The sequence below is a fragment of the Mustelus asterias genome, chromosome 27 (genome assembly GCF_964213995.1).
Source record: "Mustelus asterias chromosome 27, sMusAst1.hap1.1, whole genome shotgun sequence".
NCBI lineage: Eukaryota > Metazoa > Chordata > Chondrichthyes > Carcharhiniformes > Triakidae > Mustelus > Mustelus asterias.
The window spans coordinates 14,670,554-14,688,851 of NC_135827.1; the positions used below are offsets into that span (position 1 = coordinate 14,670,554).

Genomic DNA, 18,298 nt, shown 5'->3' on the forward strand with positions numbered 1-18,298 from the left:
AGCCGTGCTAACCACTGTGCCACCGTGCCACCCTAAATCTTTTACAGCCTCCTATAAAATGGCCAATAATGTACCTCAGAGAAAATTACTTTAAAAAGTAGAATAATGTGGACTACAGGGGGAAGAGTTTAAATGGATAATGACATAATGAATTTGAGTTGAGAGCAATTTCAATTTGGAAAGAAGGTCACTTCCCCGTCTCTTAATTTCATGGCGGATAAAGCAGGCGGATAATCCAATCTCGTCAGTTTTCCACTGGGCAAGTTTAGCTAAAACCTGCCCACAATTTCAAATGCAAATCTCCCCTTGTCACACCAGCATCTGCAAGAGAAATGGCAGGTTAATGCTGAGGGCATTTCCTGAAGCTCTGTCAGTTCTGACGAAGACACAAATCTCCTGACAGGGGCTGATAGGTCTGCTGTGTAATCCCATATGACAGTCTGCGACCTGTGGGGCGGCACGGTGGCTCAGTGGTTAGCACTGCTGCCTCACAGCATCAGGGACCTGTGTTTGACCCTGGCCCTTGGGTCACTGTCTGTGTGAAGTTTGCACGTTCTCCCCGTGTCGGCGTGGGTTTCCTCCGGGTGCTCCGGTTTCCTCCCACTCTCCAAATATGTGCAGGTTAGGTGGATTGGCCATGCTAAATGGCCCCTTAGTGTCAGGGGGACTAGCTAGGGTAAATACATGGGGTTATGGGAATAGGGCCTGGGTGGGATTGTTGTCGGTGCAGATTCAATGGGCCGAATGGCCTCTTCTGCACTGTGGGGATTCTATGATTTATCGCCTCATACTTGTTCCCTTGGAAACTCTCATGTTGCAACATCCTATGACATCATGGATATCTCATGGGAAACCTAACATACAGTGTCTGTGAACTCAGTACTATCAGCAAAGTGCTCCTGTCTGAATTGTCATCAAAACAACTCAAATATTTAATATTTCTCAGTTAGTAGAAGAAGGCATTGGTTTTGTTCTGCCGGTTAACAGTACTGAAAGTAGGCAGTTCATTAACCTTTGCCAGAGCATGAATGAGGGTTGCTCTCAATGCTGAACATTAATCAGGAACTGGATCAGAACTTATTTGCTGAAAAGGGGCACTTTAAGCAAGCTCACATTGCAAAAGTATCAAATTATCAACGCCACCAGCGCAGCAGTCGAGGTTTTCCATTTTCTCAGTCTTCGGTTGTGAAGTTTCAGTTTATGAATCTCTCAAACCCTGAATATAAATGAGCCAGACCGCCCCTCACACCCTCTGAATGTGTCATCCCTGTGTGACACCGCAGTAACTGGTTGCCCTGGTAACAGGCTGCAATAGTTTGGCGAGAATATAAAGAGAAGGCGTGATTAACATTGGCGGGGATTAGGAAGTTACATATTTCGACAGGATGGTTCAAACAGAGAGCCAATCCAAGAAGAGTAACTTAATCAGGAGAATTCTCTTCTATTTTCACGAGGATCTGCAAATGGTCGAAAAATAAGACAGAAGATGGGTGAATGATGTCTTCATTGTTTAAGCATGAAATGATCCCGAATGCTGTCTGTATTTCCCATCGATCGCTATTCTCCACAGAATTCTGTTCTTTTCATCCTCCACTATCCAATCCGCACCATTCACAAAACTATTCAAACCGGGTGACTTTTGCTTTAAATGAGCTAAAAAGAATGGAGAATGATAGTGATCAGTTCCACCCGCATTTCACAAATGGCTATCTCTGCCCTCTCCCCTCAAAGCACAAGAAAGGAAGGGCCAGCCCTAATTATTGACCTTTCACAGGCCCAAGGCAAACCTCAAAGTGTTTTATAACTTCAGTATCTTTGAACTGTGCTAATGTAGGAAATGCAGCAACCAATCAAATAGAATCCCTACAGTACAGAAGAGGACATTTGGCCCATCTACACTGACTCTCGGACAGAATATCTTTACCTAGGCCCTCTTCAGCCTGTAACCCCGCACACACATTTCCCATGGCCATCTAACCTACACATATTGAGACACTAAGGGAGAATTTAGCATGGCCAATCCGCCTAACGTGCACATCTTTGAACTGTGGGAGGAAACCGGAGAACCCAGAGGAAACCCACACAGACATGGGGAGAATGTGCAATCTCCACACAGGCAGTCAACCAAGCCGGGAATCGAACCCGGGTCCCTGAGCTGTGAGGCAGCAGTGCTAGCCACAGTGCCACCGTGCCGCCTGTGCTTGCACACAGAAAGATTCCATAAACAGCAACATGACTATATAATAATGAAGGGTCATCCAGTCTCGAAACGTTGGCTCTATTCTCTCTCTCCACAGATGCTGTCAGACCTGCTGAGACTTTCCAGCATTTTCTATTTTGGTTTCGGAATCCAGCATCCGCAATAATTTGCTTTTTAATAGTTAATAGAACAGTACAGCACAGAACAGGCCCTTCGGCCCACGATGTTGTGCCGAGCTTTATCTGAAACCAAGATCAAGCTATCCCACTCCCTATCATCCTGGTGTGCTCCATGTGCCTATCCAATAACCGCTTAAATGTTCCTAAAGTGTCTGACTCCACTATCACTGCAGACAGTCCATTCCACACCCCAACCACTTTCTGCGTAAAGAACCTACCTCTGATATCCTTCCTGTATCTCCCACCACGAACCCTATAGTTATGCCCCCTTGTAATAGCTCCATCCACCCGAGGAAATAGTCTTTGAACGTTCACTCTATCTATCCCCTTCATCATTTTATAAACCTCTATTAAGTCTCCCCTCAGCCTCCTCCGCTCCAGAGAGAACAGCCCTAGCTCCCTCAACCTTTCCTCATAAGACCTACCCTCCAAACCAGGCAGCATTCTGGTAAATCTCCTCTGCACTCTTTCCAGCGCTTCCACATCCTTCTTATAGTGAGGTGACCAGAACTGCACACAATATTCCAAATGTGGTCGCTGATGCGCTATTCAGACACGAGGCTTGAAGCTCAGTAAATGAAAGGCTTTTATTTACTGTTAACGAAGCTACCAGAACTTATATACACTATCCCAGACTGAAGGGGTCCCGGCCAGAGCAGGGACTCTTATACCTCTCCCAGGAGGCGGAGCCCGACTGGGATGTGCCACAACACTACAGTACAAAGGTGTAACAACCCCACCCTAACCCCAACAGCAACAATAGCACAATCCAACAGTAACATATGTACATCCTTGTAGTACTGGCCAGCCCCTGGCTCAGCACTATCCAGTGGGAACCAACGATGGTTCACCACATTCACCCCTCCTTTGAGAACAAAGGCCGGCGGGGTACAAAAAAACAGAATAAAGTGTCAGCAGTCTATAAGTTCAGACAGTCAGGGGGACCGCACCATCGTTGTGACCTCCTCAATACCGGCGGTGACACCGGAGTAGGCACTTGCGGTGGCGTTCTCCCCAAAGCGGCGTCCAGCTGTTCTTCCACGGACTCACAGGCCGGTTGACCCTGAGGTGATGGTAGTCCAGGGGATCCTGACACGCCCTGCGGTGGCGACCATCTTCTGGGCTCAGGCAAGCTGTACATGGGAGTAAAATGGTTAAGCAATGGTCCCGATGCTGCCCGCGCCGTGTCCGGGGAAGAAACAAGAGGTAAAGGGTTTGTTACAGGGGGTATGGGAGCGACAGGGGTTGCTACGTCCCCTGCTGGCGCCAGGTCTCGGATCGAGACCGTGTCCTCTCACCCGTCAGAGTATGCCACATAGGCATACTGACGGTTGGCGTGGAGGAGATGGACCTGTTCAACCAACGGGTCGGACTTGCGGGCCCTTACATGTCGCCGCAGGAGGACGGGTCGTGAGTACGTCAACCAAGACGGTAATGAGGTCCCCGAGGAAGACTTCTGAGGGAATGAGAACATCCTCTCGTGGGGAGTAGCATTGGTTGCCGTACACAGGAGCGAGCAAATAGAATGGAGCGCATCAGGGAGCACCTCTTGCCAACGGGAGACTGGAAGACCTTTTGACTTCAACGCTAGTAAGACAGCCTTCCAGACTGTAGCATTCTCGCGTTCCACCTGTCCATTACCCCTAGGGTTGTAGCTCATGGTCCTACTAGAGGCAATCCCGTATGAGAGCAGGAATTGCCTCAAGTCATCGCTCATGAACGACGAGCCCCTGTCACTGTGAATGTAGCCGGGGTACCCGAACAGGGTAAAAAGATCACGGAATGCCTTGATAACCGTGGCAGCGGATGTATCAGAGCAGGGAACAACAAAAGGGAATCGAGAGTACTCGTCAATGATGTTAAGGAAGTACACATTCCGATCTGTTGAGGGAAGGGGGCCCTTAAAATCGACACTCAGTCTCTCGAAGGGACGAGTGGCCTTGACTAAATGTGCCCGGTCAGGTCGGTAAAAGCGCGGTTTGCATTCCGCGCAAACCCGACAGCTCCTTGTTACTGACCTGACGTCCTCCACCGAGTAAGGCAGGTTGCGGGCTTTTATAAAGTGGTAGAGCCGCGTGACCCCAGGATGGCACAGGTCATTATGGAGGGCGTGCAAACGGTCCTCCTGTATACTAGCGCATGTTCCACGCGAGAGGGCATCCGAGGGCTCATTGAGTTTCCCTGGACGATACATGATGTCGTAGTTATAGGTGGAGAGTTCAATTCTCCACCGCAAGATCTTGTCATTCTTGATCTTGCCCCTCTGCGTGTTGTTAAACATGAACGCCACGGATCGCTGGTCCGTGATCAGGGTGAACCATTTTCCCGCCAAGTAATGGCGCCAGTGCCTGACGGCCTCCACAATGGCCTGGGCCTCCTTTTCCACCGCTGAATGCCGAATTTCGGGGCCTTGGAGGGTGCGGGAAAAAAATGCGACGGGCCTGCCCGCCTGGTTCAGTGTGGTGGCCAGGGCGAAATCAGATGCATCGCTTTCCACCTGAAAGGGGATGGACTCGTCTACAGCGTGCATCGTAGCTTTCGCGATGTCGGCTTTCAATTTATCGAAGGCCAATCGGGCCTCTGGCGTTAAGGGAAAAGTCGTGGACTTAATGAGCGGACGGGCTTTATCCGCGTAGTTGGGAACCCACTGCGCATAATAAGAGAAGAAGCCTAAGCATCTTCTTAGTGCTTTTGCACTAGCAGGTAAGGGAAGTTCAGAAAGGGGGCGCATACGGTCTGGATCAGGGCCAATGACCCCGTTTTCCACCACGTATCCTAGGATGGCTAAACGGCGCGTACGAAACACACACTTCTCCCTGTTGTAGGTCAAGTTCAGGCGAGATGCAGTGCGTAAGAAGTTCAGGAGGTTTGTGTCGTGGTCCTGCTGGTCATGGCTGCAGATGGTGACATTATCCAGGTACGGGAAGGTAGCCCGCAGCCCGTTCTGGTCCACCATTCGGTCCATAGCACGCTGGAAGACCGAGACCCCATTGGTGACACCAAAGGGAACCCTGAGAAAGTGATACAAGCGACCATCCGCCTCAAAAGCCGTGTATTGTCGGTCCTCTGGGTGAATGGGGAGTTGGTGGTAGGCAGACTTGAGGTCTATGGTGGAGAACACCCGGTACTGCGCAATCTGATTGACCATGACAGATATGCGCGGGAGAGGATACGCATCCAGCTGCGTATATCGGTTAATGGTCTGACTGTAGTCAACGACCATCCGGGGTTTGTTCCCGCTCTTGACCACCACGACCTGTGCTCTCCACGGACTAGCACTGGGTTGTATGATCCTTTCTTTGAGGAGCCGCTGAACCTCAGATCTAAGGAAGATCCGATCCTCAGTGCTGTAACGCCTACTTTTAGTCGCGATGGGCTTGCAGCCTGGCACAAGATTCTGGAACAAGGAGGGTGTGGTGATCTTCAGCGTCGAGAGGCTACAGGCGGGGCGCGTTGGGCAATTTGGAGGCTGCTGCTGTTTTCCCACTGCCAGTGAAGGGAGTGGCCCACCGTACTGTAGGATTACACTCCTCAAGTGGACCATGAAGTTTAGTCTGAGAAGTATTGGCGCGCAAAGATACGGCAACACAAGGAGCTTGAAACGCTCGTAAACTGTGCCTTGCACCTTCAAGGTTACCACGCAACTCCCTAGCACGGCAACAGACCGGGACCTTGATGCCATAGAGATTGTCTGTTTGGCAGGTTGCATCTGGAGTCCACACCGCTTCACAGTGTCTGGGTGGATAAAGCTCTCAGTGCTCCTGCTGTCAAACAGACAATAAATCACGTGGTCATTTACCTGGATATTCATCATAGATTTGTCAAGTCTATGGGGCTTGGCCTGGTCCAGGATGATCGACGCCACGGTTGGTTCATGAGCGCCACTGCAGGCAGCTGAAGTCGATGAGGAGGACCCCTGCTGGTCGTTCGTGGTCAGTGTCGACCAACATGGCTGCCCCCATGTATCGCACGTGGGTGAGGGTGCCAAACTCAGCGACCCCTGGTGGTCATACTCCTCCGACTCCGTCGACCGTAATGGCGTCGTCCTGGTCTCGCACGTGGACGAACCCCGCGACGACTTCGATGACGAAGACCCGAGCTCTGAAGAATCGCAGGCCGCACTGCTGTTCTTGGGTTTAGATCGGCACACTTTTGAATAATGCCCTTTTTTACCGCATGCGGTGCACAACACAGCTTTAGCGGGACACTTTTGCCGAGTATGCTTCGCTCTTCCACAGAAATAGCACCGCGGGCCGCCCGGGGCTGCTGCCGTCGTCTGGCCCGAATGGGAGCACGCCATTACACAGCATTTCGAACCCGAGGGACAAGGAGGGATTTGCGACTGCTCCTGCCACGTTGTCTCCACATGGTCCTCCGGATATAAAACTAAGCTTTTGGAGGCCGACTCAAGCATCTCTGCTAGCTCGATTGCCTGGGTAAGATCAAGGTTACCCTTCTCCAACAGTTTAAGTCGAATGTATGACGATCCGACCCCGGCCACAAACGCATCTCGGGCGAGGTCGTACATGCTCTGCTCTGCCGACACAGCTTTGCAGTCACAGCCCCTGGCTAGCTGTAGGAGCTCATTCGCATAGTCCTCCATCGTATTGCCAGACTGCCGTCGTCGAGTGGCTAGGAGGTAACGAGCGTGTATCTCATTAGGTGGTTTGGTATAGTGCTTCTTTAGAAGCTCAAGGGCCTTAGGATAATTGGTGGCCGCACGGATCGCGAGGTAGACAGTGTCGCTTACCCTCGCATGGAGGACCCGGAGTCTGTCATCATCTGTGGTGACCGCTGCGGAGGCTGCCAGGTAATCTTCAAAACACTTCAGCCAGTGGTCGAAGGTGTTAGAAGCGCCCACCGCACGTGGATCTAGCGTAAGGCGTTCCGGCTTCAGAATTTGCTCCATACTCTCTCTCTTTTTTTTTCTCGACGAGAGTTTAACGACAGTAAATAAAATTGATGCGCTATTCAGACACGAGGCTTGAAGCTCAGTAAATGAAAGGCTTTTATTTACTGTTAACGAAGCTACCAGAACTTATATACACTATCCCAGACTGAAGGGGTCCTGGCCAGAGCAGGGACTCTTATACCTCTCCCAGGAGGCGGAGCCCGACTGGGTTGTGCCACAACACTACAATACAAAGGTGTAACAACCCCACCCTAACCCCAACAGCAACAATAGCACAATCCAACAGTAACATATGTACATCCTTGTAGTACTGGCCAGCCCCAGGCTCAGCACTATCCAGTGGGAACCAACGATGGTTCACCACAGTCTCACCAAGGTCCTGTACAGTTGCAGCATAACCCCACGGCTCTTAAACTCCAACCCCCTGTTAATAAAAGCTAACACACTATAGGCCTTCTTCACAGCTCTATCCACTTGAGTGGCAACCTTTCGAGATCTGTGGATATGAACCCCAAGATCTCTCTGTTCCTCCACAGTCTTCAGAACCCTACCTTTGACCCTGTAATCCACATTTAAATTAGCCCTACCAAAATGGATCACCTCACATTTATCAGGGTTAAACTCCATTTGCCATTTTTCAGCCCAGCTTTGCATCCTATCTATGTCTCTTTGCAGCCTACAACAGCCCTCCACCTCATCCACTACTCCACCAATCTTGGTGTCATCAGCAAATTTACTGATCCACCCTTCAGCCCCCTCCTCTAAGTCATTAATAAAAATCACAAAGAGCAGAGGACCAAGCACTGATCCCTGCGGCACTCCGCTAGCAACCTGCCTCCAATCTGAAAATTTTCCATCGACCACCACCCTCTGTCTTCGATCAGACAGCCAGTTACCTATCCAATCGGCCAACTTTCCCTCTATCCCACACCTCCTCACTTTCATCATAAGCCGACCATGGGGGACCTTATCAAACGCCTTACTAAAATTCATGTATATGACATCAACTGCCCTACCTTCATCAACACACTTAGTTACCTCCTCAAAAAAATTCTATCAAATTTGTGAGGCACGACTTGCCCTTCACGAATCCGTGCTAACTATCCCGGATTAATCCGCATCTTTCTAAATGGTCGTAAATCCCATCTCTCAGGACCTTTTCCATCAATTTACCAACCACTGAAGTAAGACTAACCGGTCTATAATTACCAGGGTAATTTCTATTCCCTTTCTTAAACAGAGGAACAACATTCGCCACTCTCCAGTCCTCTGGCACCATCCCCGTGGACAGCGAGGACCCAAAGATCAAAGCCAAAGGCTCTGCAATCTCATCCCTTGCCTCCCAAAGAATCCTAGGATACATTTCATCAGTGCCAGGGGACTTATCGACCTTCAGTTTATTCAAAACTGCCAGGACATCCTCCCTCCGAACATCTATTTCCTCCAGCCTATTAGCCTGTAACACCTTCTCTTCCTCAAAAACATGGCCCCTCTCCTTGGTGAACACTGAAGAAAAGTATTCATTCATCACCTCGCCTATCTCTACTGACTCCATACACAAGTTCCCACTACTGTCCTTGACCGGCCCTAACCTCACCCTGGTCATTCTTTTATTCCTCACATAAGAGTAAAAAGCCTTGGGGTTTTCCTTGATCCGACCCGCCAAGGACTTCTCGTGTCCCCTCCTAGCTCTCCTAAGCCCCTTTTTCAGCTCATTCCTTGCTAACTTGTAACCCTCAATCGAGCCAACTGAACCTTGTTTCCTCATCCCTACATAAGCTTCCCTCTTCCTTTTCACAAGACATTCCACCTCTTTCGTGAACCATGGTTCCCTCACTCGGCCATTTCCTCCCTGCCTGACAGGGACATACCTATCAAAACATACCTATCTGACTATTTGATGTTTATTTTCATTGATAATGGTGGAGGGACAAATGTTGGCCGGGATTCAGCCCCTCTTTAAAGCAGTGCCATGGGTTGTGCTATGCTCATCCTGGAGAGCAAATATAACCTTGCTTTATCATCACGTCTGATTGACGGCCCTTCCAACAGTGCTGCAGCCCCATGTGAGTGTCAGCCGAGATTTTTGTTCTCAAGTTTCTAGAGCGAGACTTGAACCCACAACCCTTTGGTTCAGACACACGAGTCCAACCAGCTGAACTAAGGGCTGAGAGATGCTGAACAACTCCACACAATCTCAAACTCCAGAATAAGATAGCTAGGAGGTAGTGGGTAAGGTATACTTAAAAGTACCTCACTGACTGAAAAAACAAAATTTTGCAGCCTTTCATTCCAGTGGGATCTTCCAGTCCTGTTGATGTGAATGGAGATTTCAATGGCTTGCCAGTGGGGGCTAGGTTTGGGAGGGGGGGCGGTTGGAAAGTTCCAGCCAAAAGGTTTGGAGACAGACTGAGGCCGTGGAAGGTGATATAATAGGGCCCAATTTTACCATCGTGTTGCGCCTGTTTTCCATCGTAAAAACTTGGTAAAGTCAGGCGTGAGGCGAGTAGCGTGATCTGCAACCACCTCCGTACCGGTTCCCCCTTTAACAAAGCCTGAAAATGGCCATGATCGAGACCTCGCCCAAAACCGGCACAACAACCATTCCGATGCATCTGCATGCATTTAAATTGACTTAATGAGCTGCATGCCCAGCTTTACCAGCACTTCCTTCTTTTACCACCGCGTTCGCCCAACCGGAATCGGCGTAGAACAGACATGCTCCACAAAAGTCTGATTCGGGCACTCCACCTATGAGGGTTAGTGAGGAGGTAAGTGCCGCGCGTCCGATGGCTCTCTGCTTGAGATCAGTTGTCGGGGTGCGGGGGGGGGGGGGGGGCGGGGGTCTGCTGCCACTCTGCCTGAGATGAGTGAGGGGGAAGGGGAGGTCTGTTGCCACTCTGCCTGATATCAGTGGGGTGAAAGGAGGGGGTCGCTGCCACTCCGCCTGAGGTCGGTGAGAGGGAAGGGTGAAGGGGCCCGCAATCAGTCTGGCAGGGGTGTGGGGGGGATAAGGGGTCAGTAATGTTGTGGGGGTGGGGCAATGTCTGTGGGGGGCCATTAGCCGGCCCAGGAGAGATGTGGCAGGGGAGCAGCATTCTATCATTTATTTCTGTGCATGCGCAGTTGGAAGCGCCGATCGGAGCTGCAGGATTTCGGGCGCATTAAGCCCCGGCCACAGGCTTGTGCAGCGCGATTTGGAATCGCTGATATTTTTGCAGGAAAAGTGTATATGGGAACTCCTCAGAAAAGGTCTAAAAGTTGGATCTCCCAGTTTCAAGTCCTCCCAGCACTTAGAATCAAAACGGTAAAATAGGGCCCATAATTGCAACTCCTCCTGCAATTTCTGAAGCTTTGAAACTCCCAGAGACTGGGGCTTTTACGTTTATCTATTTGTGTCACAAGTAGGCTTACATTAACACTGCAATGAAGTTACTGTGAAAATCCCCTAGTCGCCGCACTCCGGCGCCTGTTTGGGTACACTGAAGGAGAATTTAGCATGGCCAATGCACTTAACCTGTGCGTCTTTCGGACTGTGGGAGGAAACCGGAGCACCCGGAGGAAATCCACGCAGACACGGGGAGAATGTGTAGACTCCGCACAGACAGTGGCCCAAGCCGGGAATCAAACCCAGGTCCCTGGCGCTGTGAGGCAGCAGTGCTCGGGGTTATAACCTAATCGTGACTTCCAGATCCATTTTGTCTCTTTCCCTCTGTTGTTACGAGCCTCCTCTCTTCGACCTAGGATTTCTGAAAGTAACGAGTTTGAAAGGCTGGAAATCTCCCTTCCCGCCTGCCGTGGGAATCGTAGCGGGGGAGACAAAAAATTCAGAGGACCATTTAAAGGTTCGTTGACCTCGGGTGAGAATTTCTGGTCTTGGGGCGCGCACGACCAGAAAATCCCGGCCAAAGACTTTGGCTATCAGTAGCGAGCAGTCTCTGCTGCCGTAACATCAGGACGGAATTGGCAGAGTTTATTTGAAAAAACTGCTTTGATGCATTTCGCTTCACCATTGGTGACTGTGTCTTCTCTGGAATATCTTCACTAAACATTTCTGCACCTCCCACTCCTGCTCTATATTAAACAGCTGAATATTACCGGATTAGGCAGCGACAGACATTCATAATGTGATACGATTACTCAGCACAAATACTCGTTTCCACATTTCTCTTCTCAATTCTCTCCCTGTCCAGAAGCATAGAACATAAAACACAGAACAGTGCAGCACAGGAACAGGCCCGTCGGCCCACGATGTTGTGCCAAACATGACACCAAATTAAACTAATCCCTTCTGCCTGCCCTTGCTCCATATTCCTCTATTCCTTGCATATTTAAAAGCCCCTTAAATGCCCCTTTGTATCTGCCTGCACCACCACCCTTGGCAGCGTGTTCCAGACACTTACCATTCTCTGTGTAAAAGACTTGCCCCTCACATCTCCTGTGAACTTTCCCCCCCTCACCTTAAGTGCAACGCTAGTCTATCCATCCTCTTCTTATAGCTCATACCCTCTAATCCAGGCAGCATCTTTGTAAACCTCTTCTGCACCCTCTCCAAAGCTCCACATCCTTCCTGTCATGTGGCGACCAGAATTGAACGCAATACTCTAAGTGCGGCCTAACCCAAGTTTTATAAAGCTGCAACACGTCACCCTGACTCAATGCTCTGACCAATAAAGGCAAGCAGGCCATATGCCTTCTTCACCACCCTATCTACTTGTGTGGCCACTTTCAGGGAGCTATGGACTTGAACCCCAAGATCTCTCTGCCCTCAATGCTGTTCAACTCCGCTATGGGGGAAGAACCCAACTCCTAAACACAGACTTCACTGAGCATCAACTCCTCTCAGTTCACTCTGAAACTAGACCTGCATTTCAACGTTGTCACTCGAGATCACTTCTTAAAAAACAACCTCTTTGTCTGACCTTTTGATCACCTGCCGTAATGTCCTTTAATGTATCTCAGTGTCAAATTCTGTTGGATTATATTCCTGTGAAGCACCCTGGAATATTTTGTTATGTTAAGGACATGTGCCAAGATTCCCCAATCTCATTCGCCCTGCCCCTGCTGCCAGCGAGAATGAAGAACTTGGCACTCAGCCAAAACACCATTTAGTGCAGCGGGACTGGAGAATCCCAGCCGTGGGCGAGGTCGGAGAATTCTGGCCATTATCTAGATGCAATTTGTTGTTGTTGAGATATTGCGAAGCCCCCCCTGCCCCCCCCTCCCCCCACCCCCCCCCCAACTCCAGTTATAACTGGACACATGGGGGTAAGTTTTAATCCCTCTCACCCACTGGGATCGGGCATTAGCCTTCCTTTACGCCCTGCCCAGTTTTACCCTCCATTCACTTCAGTGGAGTAAGTGGGTATAAAATGGGCAGTTGGGTGCCCATGCCAACCTAGTGATTTACTTTCCGCCCTCTTCAGATTCACAAGGTGTGAAAGTCATGAAATTGTGTTCAGTAAGTCCGGCCAATTGTAAACTTACGTCTGATATTGACCCACGAGAAGCTGTTGAGTTTGCATTCCAGAAAAGCAATGTCCTTTAGGGGAAGAATGAGCCAGCCTTCCGCAATCTGCCCTTCACACAATACTGAGCCCGGACTGTGGATTTGGTTCCGAGTGTACGCAGTGTAACTGGAGATGGTAATCAGTGCAGCCGTGATGCCTCCCACCCGGTTCAGATCATTTCAGAGTGGGCCAGGCAAAGTAGGGAGGGGGTGGGGGGGCTTGGGTCAGGCCAGCAGGGGTGCAGCTGGTGGGAGTCCCTTGGTGGATCCAGGATGGGTCAGTGTTATAGTCACCCAGACGCTGGGCAGGTGAAAGTCCAACAGGTTTATTTGGAAACACGAGCTTTCGCTGTGCTGCTCCTTCGTCAGGTAGAAACTCACTCACCTGATGAAGGAGCAGCGCTGCGAAAGCTCGTGCTTCCAGATAAACCTGTTGGACTTTAACCTGGTGTTGGGAGACTTCTTACTGTGCCCACCCCAGTCCAATGCCGACATCTCCACATCATGGCACCCAGAAACTAGAAATGTTTTTAATTCTTCTTATTTTTTCTGGGTAACTATTGCTATAAGATAGTTGGAACTATCCAAAGCTGATTCCTGTCTTGGGTCACTATCTCTGTGGAGTCTGCATGTTCTCCCCATGTCTGCGTGGGTTTCCTCCCACAGTCTGAAAGACATGCTGGTTAGGTGGATTGGCCATGCTAAATTCTCCCTCAGTGTACTCGAATAGGCGCTGGAGTGTGGCGACTATTGGATTTTCATAGTAACTTCATTGCAATGTTAATGTGAGCCTAGTTGTGACGAACAAATAAACTTAAAAAGTTTGCGATTAAAATCACATTTTTGGTTGGTTCTCAATGCAGGGCAATTGCTCGATGGAAGTTTAAATTTCCAAGGTGATTATGTAATCTTTACCTGGGAAACTGTGTGGTGGTTGCGGGGGGAGTGGGAGGGTGGGGGGTGAAAGTGGGGGTATCCATCTCCACACTGCCCTGGAGCTCGGACGTTAGGGCCCAAATTATTTCATGCCATCATATGGAAAAAATGACATTTACAGAATTCCACAGCAATAACAACTACCTTCGCATTTAAATAGCAGCTTTGGTGGAAAAAGGCATCCCAAGGTACTTCACAGAAGCACAAAACAGACACCGAGTCCAGGATGGAGATACCAGGAGAGGGGACCAAAGGATCATGAAGGAAGAGGAGGGGAGGCATGAGGGAGAAAGGTTTAGTGACTAAATTCAGGAACTTTGGACCAAGGTATCTGAGGACACCACCATAAATGGTGGGCTGAAGTGGGGGGAATTGAACAAAAGGCCAAGATCTGGGATGGAGGAGTTCAGAGCCTGGGGCCAATGTGTGTCGATGAGGAAAGGGAGTGGGAGTGGGAAGGTGGGGTAGTGGATCAGTTTGAGTTAGGGTATGGATAATGATGAAGTGAAGAGTTCAGAAGAAGATAGGAGGTTGTTCAATTAACATTGGAATCGACATTGGAGGTGACAACGTCATGGATGAATCTTTCAGCAGCAAACTGACCAGTGTAGGTGCAGAGAGGCTTGTTATGGAGGTGTTATGGAGGTAGAGCTAGCTGGTCTTTCCACTGTAGAGAATATAGGGTAAAGAGGTCAGTTCCAGGTTGATTAGGACTTTTAGTGAGCAGTTTGCTGTTGGGACAGTGGCTGGTTTTGGGGATGGAATTCCTGGGAAGTATTAATGAGCAGGGTAGAAGATGATGATGGTCCCAATCTTCCCAATGTTCAATGAAAGGATATTGTGATTCATCCACAATTGGATGTCGGAAAAGCAGTAGAACAGAAAGTGATGATGTAAACCTGGATGTCATTGTCCTCAAGCCTGCTGATGGTAAGCTGAAATGAGGAAGGAGTGGAAGAAACCTTGGAGGCTCTCAGGGTAACAGTATAGGGGCAGAAAGAGAAGCCATTGTTCCAGTAATCATCACATTTGGAATTTTGATCACGTATTTAATGAGGATGTTTATGTTGGCATTGAACCAACCAATGCTGAGTCAGAAGGTGCCAGAGTTCCCTCATCTTACTGAGAAAGCAGCTCTCCTCTAGGGCTTTGACACTACCCGAGCCACACTATCTTAAGGTGAAAGAGAGGGGAGAAAACAAGCCTCCTCAGCACAGACACCAACCATAAGCTTCCTTTTGGTCTCAGTTGTGTTGTCTCCCGCAGAACAATGCACAATGGGAGCAATAGAAGCCTGTAAGTCAGTAACTTCAAATGGAAATAGCAGACAATCATAGGAGGGGGTCATTCTTTATCTAAGTCATTGATAATTAATCGGAGGGTGGCACAGTGGTTAGCACTGCTGCCTCACAGCGTTAGGGAACCGGGTTCGATTCCCGGCTTGGGTCACTGTCTGCGTGGAGTCTGCACGTTCTCCCTGTGTCTGTGTGGGTTTCCTCCGGGTGCTCCAGTTTCCTCCCATTGTCCAAAGATGTGCCAGTTAAGTGGATTGGCCATGTTGAATTGTCCCTTATTGTCCAAAGATGTACAGGTTAGGTGGATTGGCCATGCTAAATTGTCCCTTAGTGCCCAAAGATGTACAGGTTAGGTAAGTGAGCCATGGTAAATGTGTGGGGTTATGGGAGCGGACTGGGTGGGATGCTCTCTGAGAGTTGATGCGGGCTCAATGGGCCGTCTGGCCTACTTTAGGGTGGCACAGTGGGTTAGCACTGCTGCCTCACAGCGCCAGGGACCCGTGTTCAATTCCGGCCTCGGGTCACTGTCTGTGTGGAGCTTGTACATTCTCCCCGTGTCTGCGTGGGTTTCCCCCGGATGCTCCGGTTTCCTCCCACAGTCCAAAGATGTGCGGGTTAGGTTGATTGGCTGTGCTAAATTGACCCTAGTGTCAGGGGGATTAACAGGGTAAATGAGGGTTATGGGAATAGGGCCTGGGTGGGATTGTGGTCGGTACAGACTCGATGGGCCGAATGGTCTCCTTTTGCACTGTAGGAATTAGAACATAGAACATAGAAACATAGAAAAACTACAGCACAAAACGGGCCCTTCGGCCCCACAAGTTGTGCCAAACATATCCCTACCTTTTAGGCCTACCTATAACCCTCCATCCTATTAAGTCCCATGTACTCATCCAGGAGTCTCTTAAAAGACCCTATTGAGTTTGCCACCACTGATGGCAGCCAATTCCACTCGCCCACCACGCTCTGTGTGAAAAACTTCCCCCTAACATTTCCCCTGTACCTACCCCCCAGCACCTTAAACCTGTGACCTCTCGTAGCAGCCATTTCCACCCTGGGAAAAAGCCTCTGAAAGTCCACCCGATCTATGCCTCTCAACATCTTATATACCTCTATTAGGTCTCCTCTCATCCTACGTCTCTCCAAGGAGAAAAGACCGAGCTCCCTCAGCCTAACCTCATAAGGCATGCCACTCAATCCAGGCAACATCCTTGTAAATCTTCTCTGCACCCTTTCAATCTTTTCCACATCCTTCCTGTAATGAGGCGACCAGAACTGAGCACAGTACGCCAAGTGGGGTCTGACGAGGGTCTTATATAGCTGCATCATTATCCCCGGACTCCTAAACTCAATCCCTCGATTGATAAAGGCCAGCACACCATACGCCTTCTTAACCACCTCCTCCACCTGCCGGGCCGATTTTAGAATCCTATGGACCCGGACCCCAAGGTCCTTCTGATCCTCTACAGTACTAAGAATCTTTCCCTTTGTATTGTACTCCTTCATCCCATTTGACCTGCCAAAATGGACCACTACGCATTTATCTGGGTTGAAGTCCATCTGCCACTTCTCCGCCCAGTCTTGCATCCTATCTATGTCCCTCTGTAACTTCTGACATCCCTCCAGAGTATCCACAACCCCACCAACCTTCGTGTCGTCGGCAAACTTACCAACCCATCCCTCCGCTTCCTCATCCAGGTCATTTATGAAAATGACAAACAGCAAGGGTCCCAGAACAGATCCCTGGGGCACTCGACTGGTGACCGACCTCCATTTAGAATTCTATGATTCTTTTGCACTGTAGGGATCCTATGGGTGAGAAAAATAATATTGTCCTATTTTTGGTCAGTATGTGTGCTTTGAGTACCTTTTAACCTAAGTCTTGTTTCTTACAGCTCTGATGATTACTTGAAGCTTGTGGACAAGTTAAGAGAGACAAAATTAACTTCCTGCCAGATGCCCATCTGCATCGGCTGTGCAAAGTCTCACATCGACCAATACCTCTTACCCTGCGAGCACATTGTGTGCGAGACCTGTTTCATTGAGAAAGATCAGGAGGACTAACATCAAATTGAAGTGCCCGCAGTGCCAGGTGGAATATTTCATCAACTGGCATAACCAGCAAGGTCCGAAAAATATCTATTCAGCTGTGAATGCTGAAACGGGGAGCACACAGCAGATAGACTATCACTGAGAAGCGACAAGGGTGAGGGAGCCGGCTAACAGCAACTGCCTTGATGAATCCAACTGCCATCCCGACAGTGTTGGACTCAACACCGACCATTCCAGGAGAAGCCTGAAGCCATTGCCTCTCAGTCATCAGCACAGTGTGAGAAGCATTGGAAGAAGCACCCCTTCAATCCCTTCTCCAGCGTCAATCAGTACCGGGTTCTGAACAGGTTGCGGGACCCTCAGGAATGCCAAGAGTCTGGGAATCATGTCAGTAAGCTTTTCCCTCACGTCCCAGCAGAGGAGGAGAGGGAATCTGATTCTACTGGCTTGTTGGTCGAAAATACGGAGCTCCTGGGACACAGGAAAAAGGAATGTTGAATCAAACAGTCCTACCCTTTTTCAGCAAATAATCGATATTACATCACATATTACCAGGATGTGGAGATAATTGAATAAATGTTTATTGCTCATTGGCCCCTCCTTTGGATAATGTTCAAACTGCTCCCTATCAGCGCCTCAGGATTAGGGGTGGCTGATGATTGTTGGCAATGCCCACCTCCTGAGAATTTTTTAAAAATTCATTTGTGGGACATGGGCGTCGCGGGCTGGGCCAGTATTTATTGTCCATCACTAATTGCCCTTGAGAAGGTGGTGCTGAGCTGCCTTCTTGAATCGCTGCAGTCCACATGCTGTGGGTTGACCCACAATGCCATTGGGGAGGGAATTCCAGGATTTTGACCCAGCGACTACGAAGGAATGGCGATATATTTCCATGTCAGGATGGTGAGTGGCTTGGAGGGGAACTTGTAGGTGGCGGTGTTCCCATGTATCTGCTGCCCTTGTCCTTCTCAATGGAAATGGTCGTGGGTTTGGAGAATGAATTTAAAATATCGGCAATGAGTCTTTCTTTTCAGCATTAATCAAATGTATGATCAGTGATTGAGACCACATTAGGTTTATGGGGCGTCCCTGGTACCGAGGCAAAGGCCAACCAAAGGAAAAAGCTACTTTGGAAAAGTTAAATTAGCGAACACTCTGAAACCCATGGGTTATTTTTCTTCCCATCGGTCATGCCTAAGTTCAGAGTTTCAGCCA

The 18,298-nt window shown here is 49.4% G+C and overlaps 1 protein-coding gene across 1 annotated transcript in view; it reads right to left on the bottom strand.

The window, feature by feature from the left end:
• Positions 1-1,510: 1,510 nt before the first annotated feature.
• Positions 1,511-18,298, bottom strand: part of pknox2 (pbx/knotted 1 homeobox 2) — a 425,919-nt gene continuing 409,131 nt past the window's right edge. The window contains exon 12 of the mRNA XM_078198931.1: positions 1,511-1,593. Coding sequence (XP_078055057.1) covers positions 1,511-1,593 — 83 coding nt within the window. The remainder of the gene's footprint in view (positions 1,594-18,298) is intronic.